The 18,814-nt window shown below is 39.3% G+C and overlaps 1 protein-coding gene across 1 annotated transcript in view; it reads right to left on the bottom strand.

Annotated features, from left to right (window-relative positions):
• The window catches only part of TEX11 (testis expressed 11), a 297,390-nt gene that overhangs the window by 13,787 nt on the left and 264,789 nt on the right, over positions 1-18,814 (bottom strand). The window contains exons 25-27 of the mRNA XM_062183085.1: positions 9,094-9,243; positions 7,600-7,708; positions 6,627-6,747 (exon numbers count right to left, since the gene is read on the bottom strand). Coding sequence (XP_062039069.1) covers positions 6,627-6,747; positions 7,600-7,708; positions 9,094-9,243 — 380 coding nt within the window. The remainder of the gene's footprint in view (positions 1-6,626; positions 6,748-7,599; positions 7,709-9,093; positions 9,244-18,814) is intronic.

Here is an 18,814-nt window from a genome sequence, read left to right as displayed (position 1 = left end):
ATTTGTCCATTCATAAGTTGGTAGACATTTGGGTTGTTTCTATTTTTGACTCGATGAATAATTTCACTATGAACATTTGTGTATGAATTTTTGTGGGGAATGTGCTTTCATTCCTCTCAGGTATAAACCTAGGAATGGAATTGCTGGGTCTTATGGTACTTCTGTTTAAACTTCTGAGGAACTACCAGGCTGTTTTTCAAAGCAGCTGTGATAAACCTACACCATATGAAGGTACCAGCTTTTTGTTAATAATTGTTAGCATTAGTCTTTTTTATTCGTGCCATCTTAGTAGGTGTTAAGTGGTAGAACATTGTGTATTTTCAAAAAAAGATTTATTTATTTGAAAGAGAGAGACAGAGACAGAGAGAGATCTTTTATCTGCCGGTTCACTCCCTAGATGGCCATAACGACCAGGGCTGGGCCAGTCTGAAGCCAGGAGCCTGGAGTTTCCTCTGGGTCATCCATATGAGTGCAGGGGCTGAAGCATGTGGGCTGTCTTCCACCGCATTCCCCAGGCTATCAGCAGAGAACTGGATCAGAAGAGAAGCAGCTGGGACACGAACCGGCACCTATATGGGATGCTGGCGCCGCAGGCACAGGTTTAGCCCACTGTGCCACAGCACTGGCCCCGAACTTTGTGCTTTGATTGGATACTGCTGATGAATAATGATGTTGAACATCTTTTCATGTGTTTATTGGCCACTGAATACCTTCTTTGGAAAAATGTCGATTCACTGGGCTTGGTCACTAAAAAAATTTTAGTGATCTGTATTTATATTTGTGAGTTGTAAGACTTCATTTCAGAGGTGGAAGTCTCTAGTAACCTCATTTTATTGATGAAGAAATCAAGGCCCAGAGAGGTGGCACCATCTGCTGAGGCTATACAGCCTGTTTGTGGCACAGATGAGACAGAGGTCGGGGACACCGACTCCTGGATCTGGCTGCTGTCTATATTTTCAATATTATTAATAGCACACCCTGTAAAAACTGGGGAAAATCTATGCAGCCATTTTCACCTCGTGTCTTAATAGACAGAATTGTGTTTCTGCTTATAGAGGTCCCCTCCATTAACTGTGAGCTTGAACAACTCGGTGTACGCTTATTAGCCAGTCTTCTTTTGCAGACCACCTAATCATAGCGTCTGTCCATTTTGTCTAGTGTTGATCATCTTTTTCAGATTGATTTTAACTTAAATGTTTTACAAATATTTTATTCAAGTATGTAGCTTAAAATTTTTTTGTGGTATCTTGGATTGTTTACTAATTTATGTAATCTGACCTACTTTTTTCCCGAGCACCTTCTGGTGGCTGCTCCCCACTCTGATTAAAGAAAGTTTTCCTATATTCTCTCCTCATGCTTTTCTAGCTTTGATTTTTTATATTCAGCTCTTTAATTAATCTGTGTTTTCTTTCTTCTTCCTTTTGTACTTTATTTTTGTGCATGGTATAAGACAAAAAGAATACTAATAGCTACTAATTAATTGACACCAGGAAGCAAAGATTCAGGTAATTTAGTACTTTCTCCTGAGAAAAATGGAATGGGAGCAGATGAGACTTCCACAAAAATGGGTAGTGAGGGCTTTGTCGTGTTGAGTAAAGATCCTGCCCAGGAGGAGGTGAAAGCTGATGCTAACAAGAATATTGCACTATTGTCTGGACAAGGTCCTATAAGTTTTATTCAGGTGTGCAGGAGGGTTGGGTGAGGTTATGGATAGCCTTGAGGGTCAGGGTAAGGACTTGGAAAATATGGTGCTATGAGAGATTTGGGGCAGAAGGAAGGAGTGATAACAGCACAGGCTGCATTTTCGGAAGACATTTTATAAGGATACACAGGAAAAACTGAAGAAGAGCCAGAGACCAATTAGGAAACTAACTACAGAAATCTAGGAGAAAGACAATATCAACATCTAACTCAAAGATGCCTTTGCATGAATCTCAATTCTAGTCTCACAGAGATGTGAGGCTTTGAAGAAGGAAGACATATTTAGTTTAAATGTTTATTTATTTACCTTCATATACTTGAAAGCCAGAGAGAGAGAGAGAGAGAGAGAGAGAGAGATTCCTCCATCTGTTTGCTCACTCACTTCCCAAATGCCATGCTGGGCATTCCCTGAATGCCCGGGGTTGGCCCATGCTGAAGCCAGGAGACCAGAATTCCATTTAGGTTTCCCATGTAAATGGCACGGATCCAAGTACTTGAGCCATTATCTGCTGCCTTTCCAGGTGCATCAGCAGGAAGCTCGACTGGAAGCGTGGGGTACCCAGGACTTGAACCAGAACTCCAGTATGGGATGTAGTTATCTCAAGTGGCTGCTTAACTTGCTGCACCAGGATGCCTGCACCAGGATGCCGGGCCCAAGATTTAGAGGAAAGAAAACCCTTAAGCCTTTCCTTTGAACTGCAATTTCTTAGCAAGAACTGGTAAAGAAGATATGCCTGCTAGTGGAAAGAGCTTGGTAACTGAGGAGCAATAGATTGTTAATGTTTTCTCAAAAATTTGTATATTAAAATCTTAGCTCCCAAGGTGATGATATAAGGAGGTAGGGTCACTGAGAGGTCATTAGGTCATGAGGACACAGCCCTCATGAATAGAATTAATGCCCTTAAAAACAGAGACACTGGAACTGGAGGATAAAGCCACTGCCTGCAGTGCTGGCATCCCATATGGGTGCCAGTTCTAGTCCCGGCTGCTCCTCTTCCAATCCAGCTCTCTACTATGGCCTGAGAAAGCAGTAGAAAATGGCTCAAGTGCTTGGGCCCCCGCACCCACGTGGGAGACCTGGAAGAAGCTCCTGGTTCCTGGCTTTGGAAATGTTCAGCTCTGGCTTTTGCAGCCATCTGGGGAGTGAACCAATGGATAGAAGATTTCTCTCTGCCTTTCCGTAGCTCTGCCTTTCAAGTAATTAAGCAAATCTTTTTTTTTTTTAAAGGAGAGACGCTATAAAGATCCTTTGTTCCTTCTTCCATGTGAGGTTACAGTGAGAAGAGAGCTGTCTGTGAGAAAATGGGCCTTCATCAGATATCGAATCTGCAGGCACCTTGATCTTGGACTTACCAGCCTCCAGAACTGTGAGAAGTCAATTTCTGTTGTTTATAAGCTACCCAGCCTATGGCATTTCATTATAATAGCCCACACTAACTAAGACAAAAGGTCAGAGGGCCTGGGGTCTCTCATTCATTAGCTATGAATGACCTTAGGCAAACTGGCAACCTGACTTTTTTGAATCATATAAATTTCCTCGTTTGTAAATCAAGGATGATAATAGCAGCATTGTCTATTTCATGGGATTTCTGTGGGGGAGGTCATACGAGATAAGGAATGTGAGAGTGCTCATAAACTATAAAGCACTGTACTGGGAAGCTTGAGCTTTTTTGCATAATAGCCATTTGATAGTGTATGGAGGCACTTGATAAAGGTTATCTGTTCAACAAATAATACAAGGCAGTAAAAAAGTCAATGCAAAATTTTCTCACAAGCACTTCAAACAGAGGAGATGCACAGCACACTCAAACAGGAAACAGCAACACATACAATATAAAGAGTCGAGACAGCTAAGTTAATCTCTGTATGAAAAAGCTAACTACTCAGTCATGTTTCAGGTGATGAGCAATAATGGACAGGAAAATCGTCAGAAAGGTAGAAGCACACCAAGCTCTCTAACAGTCAACTCAAGAACCTGAGAGCTGCAACTGTAATGTATTTGATAGAATAAAATAAACAAACAAATACAATAAAAAATAGAATAAAATAAATTAAATCAAAATGCTTAGAGAAAGTTTTGGCTTTTACAGAGTCTGGAAATTTGGAGTTACAGCATAATCTAACTTTTTTTTTTAACCTTTTAAGAATTTATATATTTGAGAGACAGAGCGACAGAGACAGAGTGAACTCCCATCCGCAGGTCAGGAACTCAATTGAGGTCACCTACTCGGGTGACAGGAAGTTGATTACTTGAGCCATCACTGCTGTCTCCCATGGCTTGCATTAGCAGAAAGCTGGAGTCAGAAGTAGACCTGGACATGAAACCCAGGCACCCCCATGGTGGGATGCCGGTATCTTAACCAACATGTGAACTGCTAAGTCAAATACCTGCCCCATAGAATCTGATTTTAGTTTGTATTAGTTGACTATAGCAAACACACTTGAAAGTTCAGATGAGGCTCATGGCTTAGAAATGTGGTTTTTTCTTCTTCCCAAAATACAGTAAAAGGAAAAATCCAAAATGTTCGATGTTGACGTGTTCTTCTTAAATTCTCACAGGCCACAATTACATAGCTCCAGAATTCTACACTTCTGTTAGTCACTGCTAGTTTGTACCAGGCTGTCACCCTGCTATATTGTACTGATCCACCAGCTGTTGTGGTTGGTAGATATTTGTGTATGAAAAAGGAGTTAAGGCCAGAGCAGTCAGGATCCTTAGATATTAACATGGGCTCAAATAATGACCATGTGGGGCTTTAAGCAAGCCATCTAACCTTCTGTTTTATAGCTGCCTTATACAAACAATACTGCCTTAAATGTGTATGAACTGTTAAAGTTTATAACATATATTTTTACACTGATCCTTACAAGCCAAGTGTGGGAGAGCCGGAGCACATATTATTCTTTTTACAAATGAGAAAATGAAAGTCAAACAGCAGAGGAGTGATATCCATATACAAAAACAAACAAAAGCAATTGAAACCTCTGCTTCACACCAGATACAAAAATTAACTCAAAATGAATCTATATGTAAGAGATAAAGGCATAAATCTTCTACAAGAATACAGAAGAGAAAATTTTTGTAAATTTGGTCAGGCAAACATTTCTTAGCATGAGCAAAAACATTTACTACAAAAGGAAAAATTGGACCACTAAAATGGAAAACTTTTGCTCTTTAAATTATTCCATTAAGAAAATAAAAAGATGAGGGTGGTGCTGTGACATAGTAGGTTAAGCCTCTGCCTGCAGCACCAGCAACCAGTATAGGCGCTGGTTGGTTCAAGTCCTGGCTATTCCAATTCTGATCCAGCTCCCTGCTACGGCCTGGGAAAGCAGTGGAAAATGGCCCAAGTGCTTGGGCCCCTACACCTGTGTGGGAGACCCAGCAGAAGCTCCTGGCTCCTGGCTTTCGATCAGCCCAGCTCTGGCCATTGTGGCCATCTGGGGAGTGAACCAGCAGATGGAAGACCTCTCTCTCTGTTTCTCCCTTTCTCCGTCAGTAACTTTGCCTCTCAAATAAATAAATAAATCTTTAAAAAGAAATGAAAAGAGAAAGACAAGCTGGAGTCTGTGAGAAAATATTTACAAAGCATGTATCTGGATAAAGGACTTATCTCCCAAATGTAGAAAGAACTCCTTCAATTCAACCAAAGGATGACTCAATTTTTAAAATGAGAAAATAACTGAGCAGACATTTTTTCAAAGAAGATATAGAAATGGTTAATAAGTACATGAAAAATTTTCAACACCATTAGCCATCAAGAAAATACAAATCAAAACCATACTGAGATACCACTGCACACCACTAGCATATCTGTAATAACAATAAAAAAAGGATGGGCAATAGTGAGTGTTGGTGAGGGTGTGGAGAAGATGAAGTCCTTATACACTGCTGATGGGAATGTCAGATGGTGTGGCCACCTTGGAAAACAGATTGCAGGTCCTCACAAAGTTAAGAGTTACCAGGTCACCCAGCAATTCCACTCCTAGGTATATATCCAGAAGTGAAAAAAATGTGTCCACATGAAGACCTGTACATGAATGTTCACAGCAGTATCATTCCTAAGAGCCAGAAGATGGAAACAACTCAAATGTCTAACAGTGTGAATGGATAAACAAAATATAATAATAGAATATTATTCAGCAAGTAAAAAGGATGAAATACTGATAATGCTACAACATGGAGGAGGCTCAACAATATTACACAAAGTGAAAGAAGCCAGACACAAGAGGCCACATACTATATGATTCCATTTACATGCAATGCCCAGAAATTGAGATTCTATAAGAATAGGGAACAGATCTATGGTTGCCTAGAGCTGGGAGCAGAAATCGACTGCAAATAGCAAGAGGAAACTTTATGGAATTATGTAGCTATTTGAAACTGAATTGCAGTGAGAATTAAACCCATCCAGAAAATTACCGAATTGTGCACATAATAATGGACAAATTTTGTGATAATGTAAATCATGCCTCGAGAAAGCTAACTTAATTCCCCAATAAACCTGCACTGAAAAGAAACCGAAATCAGAGAGGAGGGACTGAGAAGCAGGCCTTCAGCATCCCTTGTACTCTCTCACTTGCCTCTGAGAAATGGTAGGAATAACAATCAGCACTTTCATGGGTCAATATCATCACAGGGGAAGGAATGATTCTACTGGGCTTAGAAAATACAAGATAGTTCAAAATGCGCAGTGGTGCTGCTATTTTGACCTATTCTAAAACACACCTGTGGTAAAAATTTCTACTTTTAACTATTTAGATTTCATAAACTCAGGGAAGATTTTATAATGTGTGACTACATAGTGATATGAATATACCCAAGAAACTCATCTCAGGAAGCATTATTCTACTTAATTTCTGCTACACAAAACAATCCAGTTCTTTAAGATTAGCTGAAAATTTCGTATCACCGTTTAACTTACAGTGCGGTTCATAAGTCTCAGAGCATCTTCAAAATAGCCTCCAATGTCTTCCAGGGGACAAAGCTCGACCCTCGATGGCCTCTCTGGCATTGAGAGGCTAATCAAGTTGTGCACACATGTGCTGAAAATCAAAAAAGAGAGAACTCAGCCCATAAGGAAAGAAATCATTGGCTTCGGGGCTGAGATAAGTAAAATCTGGATCTCATCCCAGACTAAGCTTCAAAACACTTCTGTTCTTCCCTTGGTTTTATCTGGACTCCAAGCTCAGAGGACAGATTTTTGAAACTGTAAAAGAGGTCCTACTTTGTATCATACTTGAGGCTGTCTTTCACTCTTTCTTAGCTTCCTGCCTGACGTTAAGACTGTTCATTCGTTGTGACCGTTTATTATATTTTATGATTGCGGGCATTTTAAAGGACATTGTTACTTCCTCTAATGGGCAAGGAAATTGGGATTTAAACTGGGAGTAACTCCAGGAGAACTGTCTCTCATGTCTCAGAACAGAAAGACTGTAATAAAATTTTCCAGAAAAATCACACAACATTTATTTCCATGTCTGGCCATGGGAAACAAAAAAACTCTAATAAATAATATCTCCTATACCACCTACTGGTATTTTAAGAAAAGTACTTAGAAAAAAATGTTAACCTCTGTTGAATTTGGATAGTGGATACATTGGTGTTTGTTATATGTCTGGAATATTTGCTAATGAAACAAAGGAAGGAAGGTATTTAGCACTTTGGTCGTCTAATTAGACTCAGCCAGGGAAGCAACTTGTTGTCCTTTAGGAAAGCCAGACTCCTTGACTTGGCTATGTAATTCTTGGTCGGGAATACAACTCACCACCTGGAGCTGTTCACAGCTCCCCCACACCTTTAACTTGGCCTAGTTGCATATGATTGATTGGGGGCATTGATTATAGTTCTTTTGGCTATCAAAAGCCTGGCTTAAGTGTTGCAATACATTTACTGACCTGTATTTCAAAACATCAATTGGTTCTTGCCTCTTGTGAAGTATTAAAGCCTTTTTCAAGGCCTTGATTGCAATGGAAGGATAGTATGCAGGCTTTTCCATTGCTAATGCTATCCGGAGGAAAGACAAAAGACAGTGAGCACAATAATTCCATCAACCAGTTTTCATCCCAGGCTACCACTTGCTTTCTCTAGTCAAAATTGCCCTGAAATAGATGAGCAAATCAAATGAACAAAAACAAACAAACAGCAAGAACAAATGCTAAAAAAATCATGACTCTGCAGATGCTTTTACAGCTTCTCCCTTCTGGGCAGAGCAGCATAGGAGGATTGCCAGGTTGCATCCTTTCTTCAGCAAATACCAATAGAAAGGCCACTGTCGATGACCTTGCACACAATCATACAGGCGAAGCAATAATCTTATGAACCAGAGTGAAGGAAGGGCACACTGAGTAGGAACCAGAAAGCAGATCAGTAAAAGGGCACTAATCAAAACAGATTTCTACAATATCCTGTTTTTGTTTGACACTAAAGATATGAAACACTTGGCAAGAAAGTGAGATCAGAGATAATCAAAGGCCAGTCCTCCAGGTGCATTTAACAAGCCTCTGGACTTGGGCGTTCCACTTTAAGAGGAGTCCTCACAGAGTTCATGGAAAATGCACATATGGAAAAACTACACACAGCTTTCAAATTTTTTGCACCAAAATTTACATATGTTTTAATTCAATTTTCCATGAACTTTTTGAAGTCACCTTGTACAAGGACCAGTGGTCATCATCTTGTGTCTGTAAAGCACATACCACTTGCTTCAGGGCACTAGGAATTCTGTTTTGGGAAGACCAAGGAAAGGCAATGTAACACTTCAACACTTGAGGCTATCTAATACCTTAATTAACCACACTCAGGCTTCTTGAGGAGGGTGAGAGATACACAGGGAAGACAATTAGGCCATTGACTACAGTGTAGTTCCCAAAAGACTCTGAGCTCCCAAATCCCACTGACAGCTCAACGAGGAATTTCAGAGTGGCAGTATGTTAAAAAAAATCCAATATTTCTCTGTGCATTTCAATAAATGCTTATGATTTCATCATCTTTTATCAGTGAAGTGATTATCATTCCTAACTACCTGAGTAAAACCAACTTTCTTAAGTCTGAGCTCCCCATATTGCATAGATGCATAACGACATTTCACACATAGAATAGACTTCAGCACCTAGTATAAGCAATGCGCTTAGTTAGGGTTTATAAGTATAACACATATAAATCATTACTGTTTATAACCGTAAGGAGATTATAATCTTATAGAGGGGAAAAAGATAAATGCACAAATGATTATAATACAAAATAGTCTAAGAATGTCATTGGGGAGGGAGAAACAAAGGGCTATGAGGAAAAATTGTTTCTCATCCAGAGGTAAAAGAGAGAACAGAATAAAAAAAGTCATAGGATCTAAATGGGGGCTAATCTCACAAAAGCACTAATGTAGCTCTTACATGCAATTACTTCAAATGTTTTAGTTTCTAAATGAGGCAGCTCCCACACTGATTCCATGAAGCTGTCCAGTGATGGATCATTTATTTTGGCTTTAACTTCAAACTCATACAGCAGAAGCAACGTCTCACATGGATCACTTGAGAAATCTCCTAGGAGGCAAAAATACAACACTCTCTATGATTACATCTCATTACTCTCTCCAATTCCAATCTAACTGGGGAGGTTTTCCCACAGAGAAAATGTAATTTGATTTAAAATTTGAAGGTCATCCTAGCCTCTAAATGGATTTTTAATATTTTGAAATCAATAAGCTCACCCCTACTTCAGCATCCTCTAAGGCACAGACTAGCAGGTGCCTACTACATTCTCTGAAACTATTGTCATGATATTAGTCAAAAAAAGCACTGATAGCAGGACTCTCATTCAAATCCAATGCTTACCTGCCTCCCTCCTGTGAACTTTCAACTAGGCCCAGGCTCACTCTTATGGCTGGGTTAACTAGAAGATACAGTTATAAAGATACAGGGTTGTATAAATTAACTAGTTCCATTTGAAACAAAGTAGAGCGATTGTTTTATTCAGTCAATGGAATTTCTTGGGTATCACCATGGGAAAAACCTTATGTCAGATGGGATACATCACACTATGTGAGATCATTTTCCTTTACCTTTAAAACAGATTGCCTGTTTTAAAGTTTTGAGGTTAGCACACGTAGAATAAACTGAAGTGCTCTAAACTTAAACAAGCAGATCAATGAATTTTTACATTTGCTTAAACCCATGCAATCACTCCCTAGAATGTGATAAAGAATAGTTCCAGAAAGTATGTCACTGTAAAAACTGAAAGAAAAATAAGAGAAAAGGAGCAAGGGTAGGAGTGAGGAAGGGTAGGGCAGGAAGTATAATTATGCTCTTAGAACTGTATATATAAAATACATGAAATATGTCCCCTTTTTATAAATAAAATTTTTTAAAAAAACAATTCTTCCAACACCTCAGGAGGTCCCCTTGGGCTCCTCTCCAGTCAATACAATCTAACAGGAAGAAACAACTCTTTTTGTTTCTATCATCATCACTTTTTATTGCTTCTTCTTGAACTTGATTGCTAGTACATAGATATATAATTAATGTCTGCATATTACTTTGTATCCTATAACTTGTTAAACTCATTTATTAGCCTCAGTAACTTTTTGGTAGTTTTGGGGGATTTTCTATATAGATAAATCATGCCATCTGCAAATAGTTTTGTCTCATTTTTTTTTCCCACTTCATATGGCTTCTCCCCATTATTTTGCTTGCTTTACTACACCGGTTGGGACATCTATGAAAATGTTGAACAGCAGTGGTGAGAGTAGACACCCTTGACAAGGAGAAAGTAGTCAATCTTTCACTTTATGTGTGATATTAGCTGTAAGTTTTACTTTATTAAGTACATACACACATTAAATTTATTAAGAGGCACACACACATACACACACAGAGAGAGAAAGAGAGAAGGAGACAGAGACAGAGAGACAGACAAAGAGCTCATCTGCTGGCCGGCGCCGTGGCTCAACAGGCTAATCCTCCGCCTTGCGGCGCCGGCACACCGGGTTCTAGTCCCGGTCGGGGCACCGATCCTGTCCCGGTTGCCCCTCTTCCAGGCCAGCTCTCTGCTGTGGCCAGGGAGTGCAGTGGAGGATGGCCCAAGTGTTTGGGCTCTGCACCCCATGGGAGACCAGGAGAAGCACCTGGCTCCTGCCATCGGAACAGCGCGGTGCGCCGGCCGCAGCGCGCTACCGCGGCGGCCATTAGAGGGTGAACCAACGGCAAGGGAAGACCTTTCTCTCTGTCTCTCTCTCTCTCACTGTCCACTCTGCCTGTCAAAAAAAAAAAAAAAAAAAAAAAAAAAAAAAAAAAAAAAAAAAAGAGCTCATCTGCTGGTTTATTCCTCAAATGCCCACAACAGCCAGGGCTGGGCAGGCCAAAGCCAGGAACCAGAACTCAACCCAAGTCTTCCATGAGTGGAAAGGACTTAGGTACTTCAGCCATCAGCTGCTGTTTCCCAGGGTGCACATTAGTAGGAAGTTGGAATTGGAAGCAGAGCAGGGACTCCAACCCAAGCACACTGATGTGGAATGTAAATCTCTCAAATGCTAGGCCAAACGTCTGTATTAAGTTTTACTTTCGTAGATGCTCTTTATGCGGTTGTGGAAGTTCCATTCTATACATAGTTTGCCGAGAGTTGTTACCATGAATGTTGCATCTGGTCAAACTTTTTTTGTATTTATCAAGATGATTTTATGTTTTCATCTTTAATCTGTTGATGGTGAATTAAATGAATTTATAATGTTGAATCATAATAAATATCACTTGGTTATGATATATTATCCTTTTCAGATGTAGCTAAATTCAACTTGCTAATATTTTTCTGAAGATTTCTGCATCTATTTTCATGAGGGATATTGGTTTGCAGTTTTCTTACATTATTTTTATCTGATACTGGCATCATCATAATAACCAATTTCTTTCTTTTTTTAAAGATTTATTTTATTTATTTGAAAGACAGAGTTACAGAGAGAGGTAGAGACAGAGAGAGAGGTCTTCCATCTGCTGGTTCACTCCCCAGATGGCCACAACAGCTATAGCTATACTGATCTGAAGCCTGAGACAGGAGCTTTTTCCAGGTCTCCCATGTGGGTGCAGGAGCCCATGGACTTGGGCCATCTTCTACTGCTATCCCAGGCTAGCAGAGAGCTGGATCGGAAGTTGGAGCAGCCAGGACTAGAACCGGCGCCCATATGGGATGCTGGCTCTTCAGACCAGGGTTTTATCCTGCTGTGCCAAAGCGCCAGCCCCATATAATAACCAGTTTCATAAAATGAACTGGAAATTATGCACTCCTCTTCTTTCTGGAAAAATCTGCATGAAACTGGTATTACATCTTCTTTAAATATTTGGTTGAATTCTTCAGTGGAGTTTTCTTCATTTTTAACTATGAATGTAATTTATGTAATAGGTATAGGGTTCTACTGACAGAGTTTTAGTAGTTTCTATCTTTCAAGAAATTTGTCCATTTCATCTAAGATTCCAAATCCATCGCATAACGTTGTTCATGATATTCTATTTTTACCTTTTTAAACAGTATTCTAAAAATTTATTTGAGAGACAGAGAGATTGAGGGAGAGAGCCTCCATTTGCTGATTCACTCCCCAGATGCCTGCAATGGCCAGGACTGGGCCAAGATGAAACTGGAACTTGTGAATTCAATCCAGGCCTTCCATAATGGTGTCAGGGACCTGATTGATTACTTAGGCCATCACTGTGGCCTCTCAGGATTCACATTAGCATGGAGTTGGAGTCAGGAGGGACAGCCAGGCATCAAACTCACTCCCACAAGAAAGACATGAATCCCGCTTAACAACCTAGTCATCTCTTAAAGGCTACCAACACCACCACAGTGGCATTCAAATTTCAGAGTGGATAAATCATATTCAAACCACAGCAGATCCATTGCCTAATTTATAAATGGGATTTTTGTTTTAGTATTGGGTAGAATTTATTAGATATTCTAAATACAAGTACTTTAAAATTTTTATTGAAAATGAAACAGATAAACCATGTATTTGTGTGTGCATATATATATATATATACACACACACATATACATATGCGTATCTAAACACACAGATGCTTAAAGTTCTATTATAACATTTTTCTTGAAAATGTGAGTTTGTTCTAACATAATTGATATATTAGGGGAACAATTTAAGCATGATGTAAATTAAGAGTTTGCATATGTACAATTTAGTCTATGTAAATGGTAGCTGAATTCAAAATTACACCTAACTGGACCATTCTGTGTAAGAATATATAAAGCACAGCACATACATGTAAACAAATCAGACTTCTATCAGCTATCTCACTTCCTCACATGTGTTGTGAGTCATACCCACCCACATCTGTTGCTACAACTCTCCATCAGATTTCAGATAACCCTCCTGCCACCACTTTATAGTATCTCACAAGCTGCAATCCTTCTTATACCCACTTACACACACACATGCACACACACATGCGCACACATCGTCTTTTTCAAGGTAAAATGCCACATATATTGTAGTATTTAAGCATTTTTAGTCACTGAACATACATAAATTATTCTATTAGTTCTCATTTTTTAAAAATGTATCACTGGCCAGCTTTTTAAGTATTATGGCCCTAACTCTATTTTCCCATAATCCTTTGGTTTTTATTGCACAATTTTGCACAGTGCAATAATTTTGAGGAAAATATATATCATGTTGTAACAGTACTGGCTATGCATGTATTTTCATAGTTGCTAATACATATCCCCATGGAAAATAAAGTTACCAATTAACAGCACAGTATTGTGCATAGTTCTTTTGGTCTTCAGTCTTACATTTAGTCAAAACAGTGTTTTTCAAAGTTGCTGATGTCGACTTCTTTCCTCCCCATCCCCTTCTGTATGGTTATGTGGTTTATTTGTCATACAGTTAGAATCATTTGTCCCAGTCTGAATTCCATCTGGGGTTCCTTCCACATCCTGATTTTTAAATTACATACAGTAAAATCTACTCTTTGTGGTGGATGGTTCTAGGGTTTTGACAAACATACAGCTTTGTATTCACTATCACTGTTCCTTACAAACTGTCCATTACCCTAAAAATTCTCTCATGTTATCCCTCTGTAGTGAAATCCTCCTGTCTTTAACCTCTGGCAACCACTGATCTGCATTTTGTTTCTATACTTTCATCCTTTCCAGGAGGTCATATAAGTGGAATCATAACCTTTTTGGCCCAGCTTTTTTCACTCAGAAATGCATTTACCACTTATTTACTGCTGAGTAATATTCCACTGCATAGATTTGCCACAATTTGTTTATTTATTTCAGGTTGCCCTTTTTATTGTTGTTGGAATTATGTGGTCAGTTCCTCCTGGGAACGGCAAATTGGCTGGGTCTCTATGATGCTTTCAAAGTTATGATTTAGAAATTGTTTCAGCATTCTGAATCCTTCAGATAGGCAAAATTCCCTAGTTCCCTTCTAATGAATAGACAGCAGGGATTATTAGCCTCATTTTCCAGAAGAGCAAATTAAGAAATTAAATAAACTGTCCATAGAATCACAGCAAATTAATGGAGAGCCAGGATCACAATCCCAGATGTTCTGATTCACAGCCCACTACTGCAAAGCATGTGGGCAAGAATGACTGACTAGAAGGTTGGAAAACAGATTCTACACAGATTAATTTTTGAACTATTCAGCCTGAAGAAGAGTGAGCCTGGCAGACATGTTGGAAAATTGTCTTCAATCATATAAAAGGTTTGCAACCAAGGATAAAAGAACAGATGGTCTTTAAGAGGTGGCAGGGAACAAGTGACCAATTAGACCTAAGATGTGAAACGGATTCCTGGAGTTGTTCCAGGGCAGTGTTGAATGGAAGTGGTGGTAGTGTACATCCATGGCTCATTTCCTGATATCCTTGGGAAACTGTTCACATTTCACCACTAAATAGGAAACAAGCAGTTTATTTGCTTTTAGATGACATGTTTCAGATTGAGGAAGTTACTTTCTATTCTGAGATTTCTTGAGTGAAGGGAGTTTTTTTTTAATACGAATACTTTTTCTACATATATCGAGATGATCATATTTTTGCCCTATATTTTGTTAATATGCACTGGTTTTTTAAATGTTGAATTCCAGGAAAAAACACTTCTTGGTCATGATGTAGTATCTTTTTTACACACTGTTGGATTCAATTTTCTAAAATTTGTTTACTATTTTTACATCTATTATTTAAGATATTGTATTTTTCTTTTTCTGAAATGCCCTTTTCAGGTTTTGAATCATGCTGGCCTCATACAATCTCTATTTCCTAGAATAGATATTTGTATAGAATTGGAATTATTTCTTAATTATATATTTGGAAAAATCTATTAATGAAATAATTTTCTTTGCATGAAGGTATTTATTTATTTTAAAGATTTATTCATTTATTTGAAAGGCAGTTACAGAGAGGCAGAGGCAGAGAGAAGGAGAAAGAGAGAAAGAGAGAGGTCTTCCATCCACTGGTTCACTCCTCAAATGGCTGCAATGACCAGAGCTGGGCTGATCCGAAGCCAGGAGCCAGAAGCATCTTCTGGGTTTCCCACACGGGTGTAGGGGGCCTAAGGACTTGGACCATCTTCCACTGCTTTCCCAGGCCATAGCAGAGAGCTGGATTGGAAGTGGAGCAGCCAGGTCTCGAACTGGTGCCCATATGGGATGCCAGCACTGCAGGCAGTGGCTTTACCCACTACACCACAGTGCCAGCCCCAAAGGTATTTATTTTAAAAGTTCATTTCTCTAACGGGTATAGGACTATTTGAAATAGTCTAAATAGGACTGTTAAGATTCAATGTTGGCCGGTGCCGCGGCTCAATAGGCTAATCCTCCGCTTGTAGCGCCGGCACACCGGGTTCTAGTCCCGGTCGGGGTGCCGGATTCTGTCCCAGTTGCCCCTCTTCCAGGCCAGCTCTCTGCTGTGGCCCGGGAGTGCAGTGGAGGATGGCCCAAGTGCTTGGGCCCTGCACCCCATGGGAGACCAGGAGAAGCACCTGGCTCCTGGCTTCGGATCAGCGTGGTGCGCCGGCCGCAGCGCACCGGCTGTGGCGGCCATTGGAGGGTGAACCAACGGCAAAGGAAGACCTTTCTCTCTGTCTCTCTCACTGTCCACTCTGCCTGTCAAAAAAAAAAAGACTCAATGTAGGCCAATTTTGATAGGTACACTTTCCAAGAAATTTGTCTATTTTTTAATGGTCAAATTTATTAGCATAAAGTTCTTCACAGTATCCTTTTATTGTGTCTTCAGTCTAAAGGATTTATACTGATGCTCACTTTTGAATTATTAATATTAGTAACTGTTTTTTTTTCTTGATCTATCTTGTTAGGGTTTTAACAATTGTATTATTTTTTCCAAAGAAGCACTTTAGTCTTGTTGATTTTCTGTATTGTAGGTTTGTCTTCTGTTTCATCATTTTCTGCTCTTTGTTATGTTCTTCCTTCTACTTTGGTTTTAATTTGTTTTTCTTTCTCTATATTCAAGTTAGAAGCTTAGATTGTTGATTTTCAACCCTTCATCTTCTCTAACATAAGCTCTTAAAGCTATATGTTTTCCTTTATTTTGGTTGTATCCAACAACTTTTTGATGTTACTTTACCACATTAAAAATTTTTAATTATATGTACTTATGAAGTATAGTATAATAATGTGATACATATATGCAATGAGTAATGATCAAATCAGGCTAGTTAACCTATATCCCACATTAACAGGTGGTTGCTTTCTTTACAGGCTCTTTAAAACAAGCACATTTTCAGTGAACTGAGATGAACAAAGGCACAACTCAAAACTGTAAAAAAAAGATAACTAGCATTTCCATCTCCTTAAACATTTATCATTTCCTTGTGTTAGGAACCTCTGAATCCCTCTCTTCTAACTCTTTGTACAATACGTAATAAATTGTTATAAACTGTGGTCACCCTACTGTGCTGCACAACACTAGTACACCTCCTATCTATCTGTAGTGTGCTACTCATGATTCAACATCCTCCATCCTCACTTCTCCCCTATGCTTCTTAGTCCCTAGTGACCGCTATTCTCTGCATTTCTATGAAATCAATTTTTTTTTGCTTCCACATGTGAGTGAGAACATGTAGTATTTGTCTTTCTGTGCCTTTCACTTAACATAATGTCTTCTGGTTCCATCCATGTTGCAAATGACAAGATTTCCTTCTTTTTATGGTTGAATAATAATCAATTATATATATATATATATATCAATTACATTTTCTTTATTCATTCATCCATAGACTCCATAGCTTGACTACTGTGAACAGTGCTGCAATGAACATAGGAGGTATTTCTTTGATATGCTAATTTTATTTTCTTTGTATATATGCTCAGTAGTGGGATAGCTGAGTCATACTCTAGTTCTGATTTTAGTTTTTTTAAAAAATCTTTATACTGTTTTCCATACCAGCTGTACTAATTTATATTGCTACCTACAGTGTGAGTTCCCCTTTTCCTGCATTCTTGTCAGCATTTGTAATGATTTTTGGTCTTTTTAAAATTATAACTATTCTAACTAGGGTGACATGATATCTCACTGTAGCTCTGATTTACATTTCCCTCATTAGTGATGCTGAACATTTTTTCATATATGCTTGTTAGCAAATATCTTCTTTTAAGAAATGTCTGGGGCTGGTGCTGTGGCACAGTGGGTTAAATGACTGCCTGCAGTGCCAGCATCCCATATGGATACCAGTTCGAGTCCAGGCTGCTCCACTTCCAATCCAGCTCCCTGCTAAATGCCTCAGAAAGCAAGGGAGGATGGTCCAGGTCCTTGAGTCCTGGAATCCATGTGGGAGACCTGGAAGAAGCTCCTGGCTCCTAGCTTTGGACCAGCCCAGTTCCAGTTATTGAGACCATCTGGGGAGTGAACCAGAGGATGGAATTTCTCTCTCTGTCTCTCTCCCTCCCTCTCTGTAACCCAGCCTTTAAGTAAATACATCTTTAACCAAAAAAAAAGGAAGAAGAAGAAGAAGAAATGTATATTTGGATTATTTTCCCATTTTCTTTTTTAAAAGATATATTTATTTATTTGTAAGGCAGATTTACAGGGTGGGGAGACAATGTTCTGCCTGCTGGTTCACTCCTCAAATGGCCACAATGGCCAGGGCGGGCCAGGCCAAAGCCAGGAGCCTGGAGCTCCATCCAGGTCTCCCACAGAGGTGGCAGGGACAGAAGCACTTGGATCATCCTCCACTGCTTTCCCAGGTGTATTAGCAGGAAGCTAGATCAGCAGTGGAGCAGCCAGGACATGAATCAACGCTCACATGAGATGCTGGTGTTGCAGGCGGCAGCTTAATTCACTGTGCCACAATGCTGGTCCCATATTTTTCCATTTTCAAATTGGATTTTTTTTTTTTTTTGCTGTTGAGTTGTTTGACTTCCTTAAGTTCCTTATATTAATATCCAGAATACTGGATATTAATCTCTTGTTGGATGACTAGTTTGCAAATATTTTCTCCCATTCTGTAGGTTGTCTCTTCATTCTGCTGTTTCCATTGCTTTGCAGAAGCCTCTTAGTTTGATATAATCCCATTTGTCTAGTTTTGCTTTGTTTCTTGTGCTTTTGGGACCTTATTTAAAAAAAACCATTGCAATACCAATGTCTTGAAGTGTTTCCCCTATGTCTTCTCCTAGTAGTTTCATAGTTTCCGGTCTTACGGTAAGGTCTTTGATCCATTTTGAAGTGATTTTTGTATATAGTGAGAGATATAGGACTAGTTTTATTCTTCTGTATTTAATATCCCAAAGTTTTGATGTCATATTTTCATTTTTGCTATCACCAATGAATTCCATAATTTTCATTTCTATATCTTCTTTAATGGGTTATTTAGAAGTGTTTTTCCGGGAGGGGCCATCATTTGGCACTGTAGTTTAACCTGCCACCTATGACGTCAGCATCCCATACTGGAGCACAGGTTGCTCTCCCTCTCAGCTCCGCTTCCAGTCCAGCTCTTTGCTAATGTCCCTGGGAAGACAGTGGATGGTGGCCCAGGTTGGAGTTCCTGGCTCAGCCCTGGCCATTTGCAGTCATTTGGAGAGTGAACCAATGACTGGAAGATCTTTTTTTCCCTGTCTCTGCCTTTCAAGTAAATAAATAAATAAATCTT

This window comes from Lepus europaeus, chromosome X, assembly GCF_033115175.1.
Source record: "Lepus europaeus isolate LE1 chromosome X, mLepTim1.pri, whole genome shotgun sequence".
NCBI lineage: Eukaryota > Metazoa > Chordata > Mammalia > Lagomorpha > Leporidae > Lepus > Lepus europaeus.
This window is presented reverse-complemented; position numbering and strand designations above follow the sequence as displayed.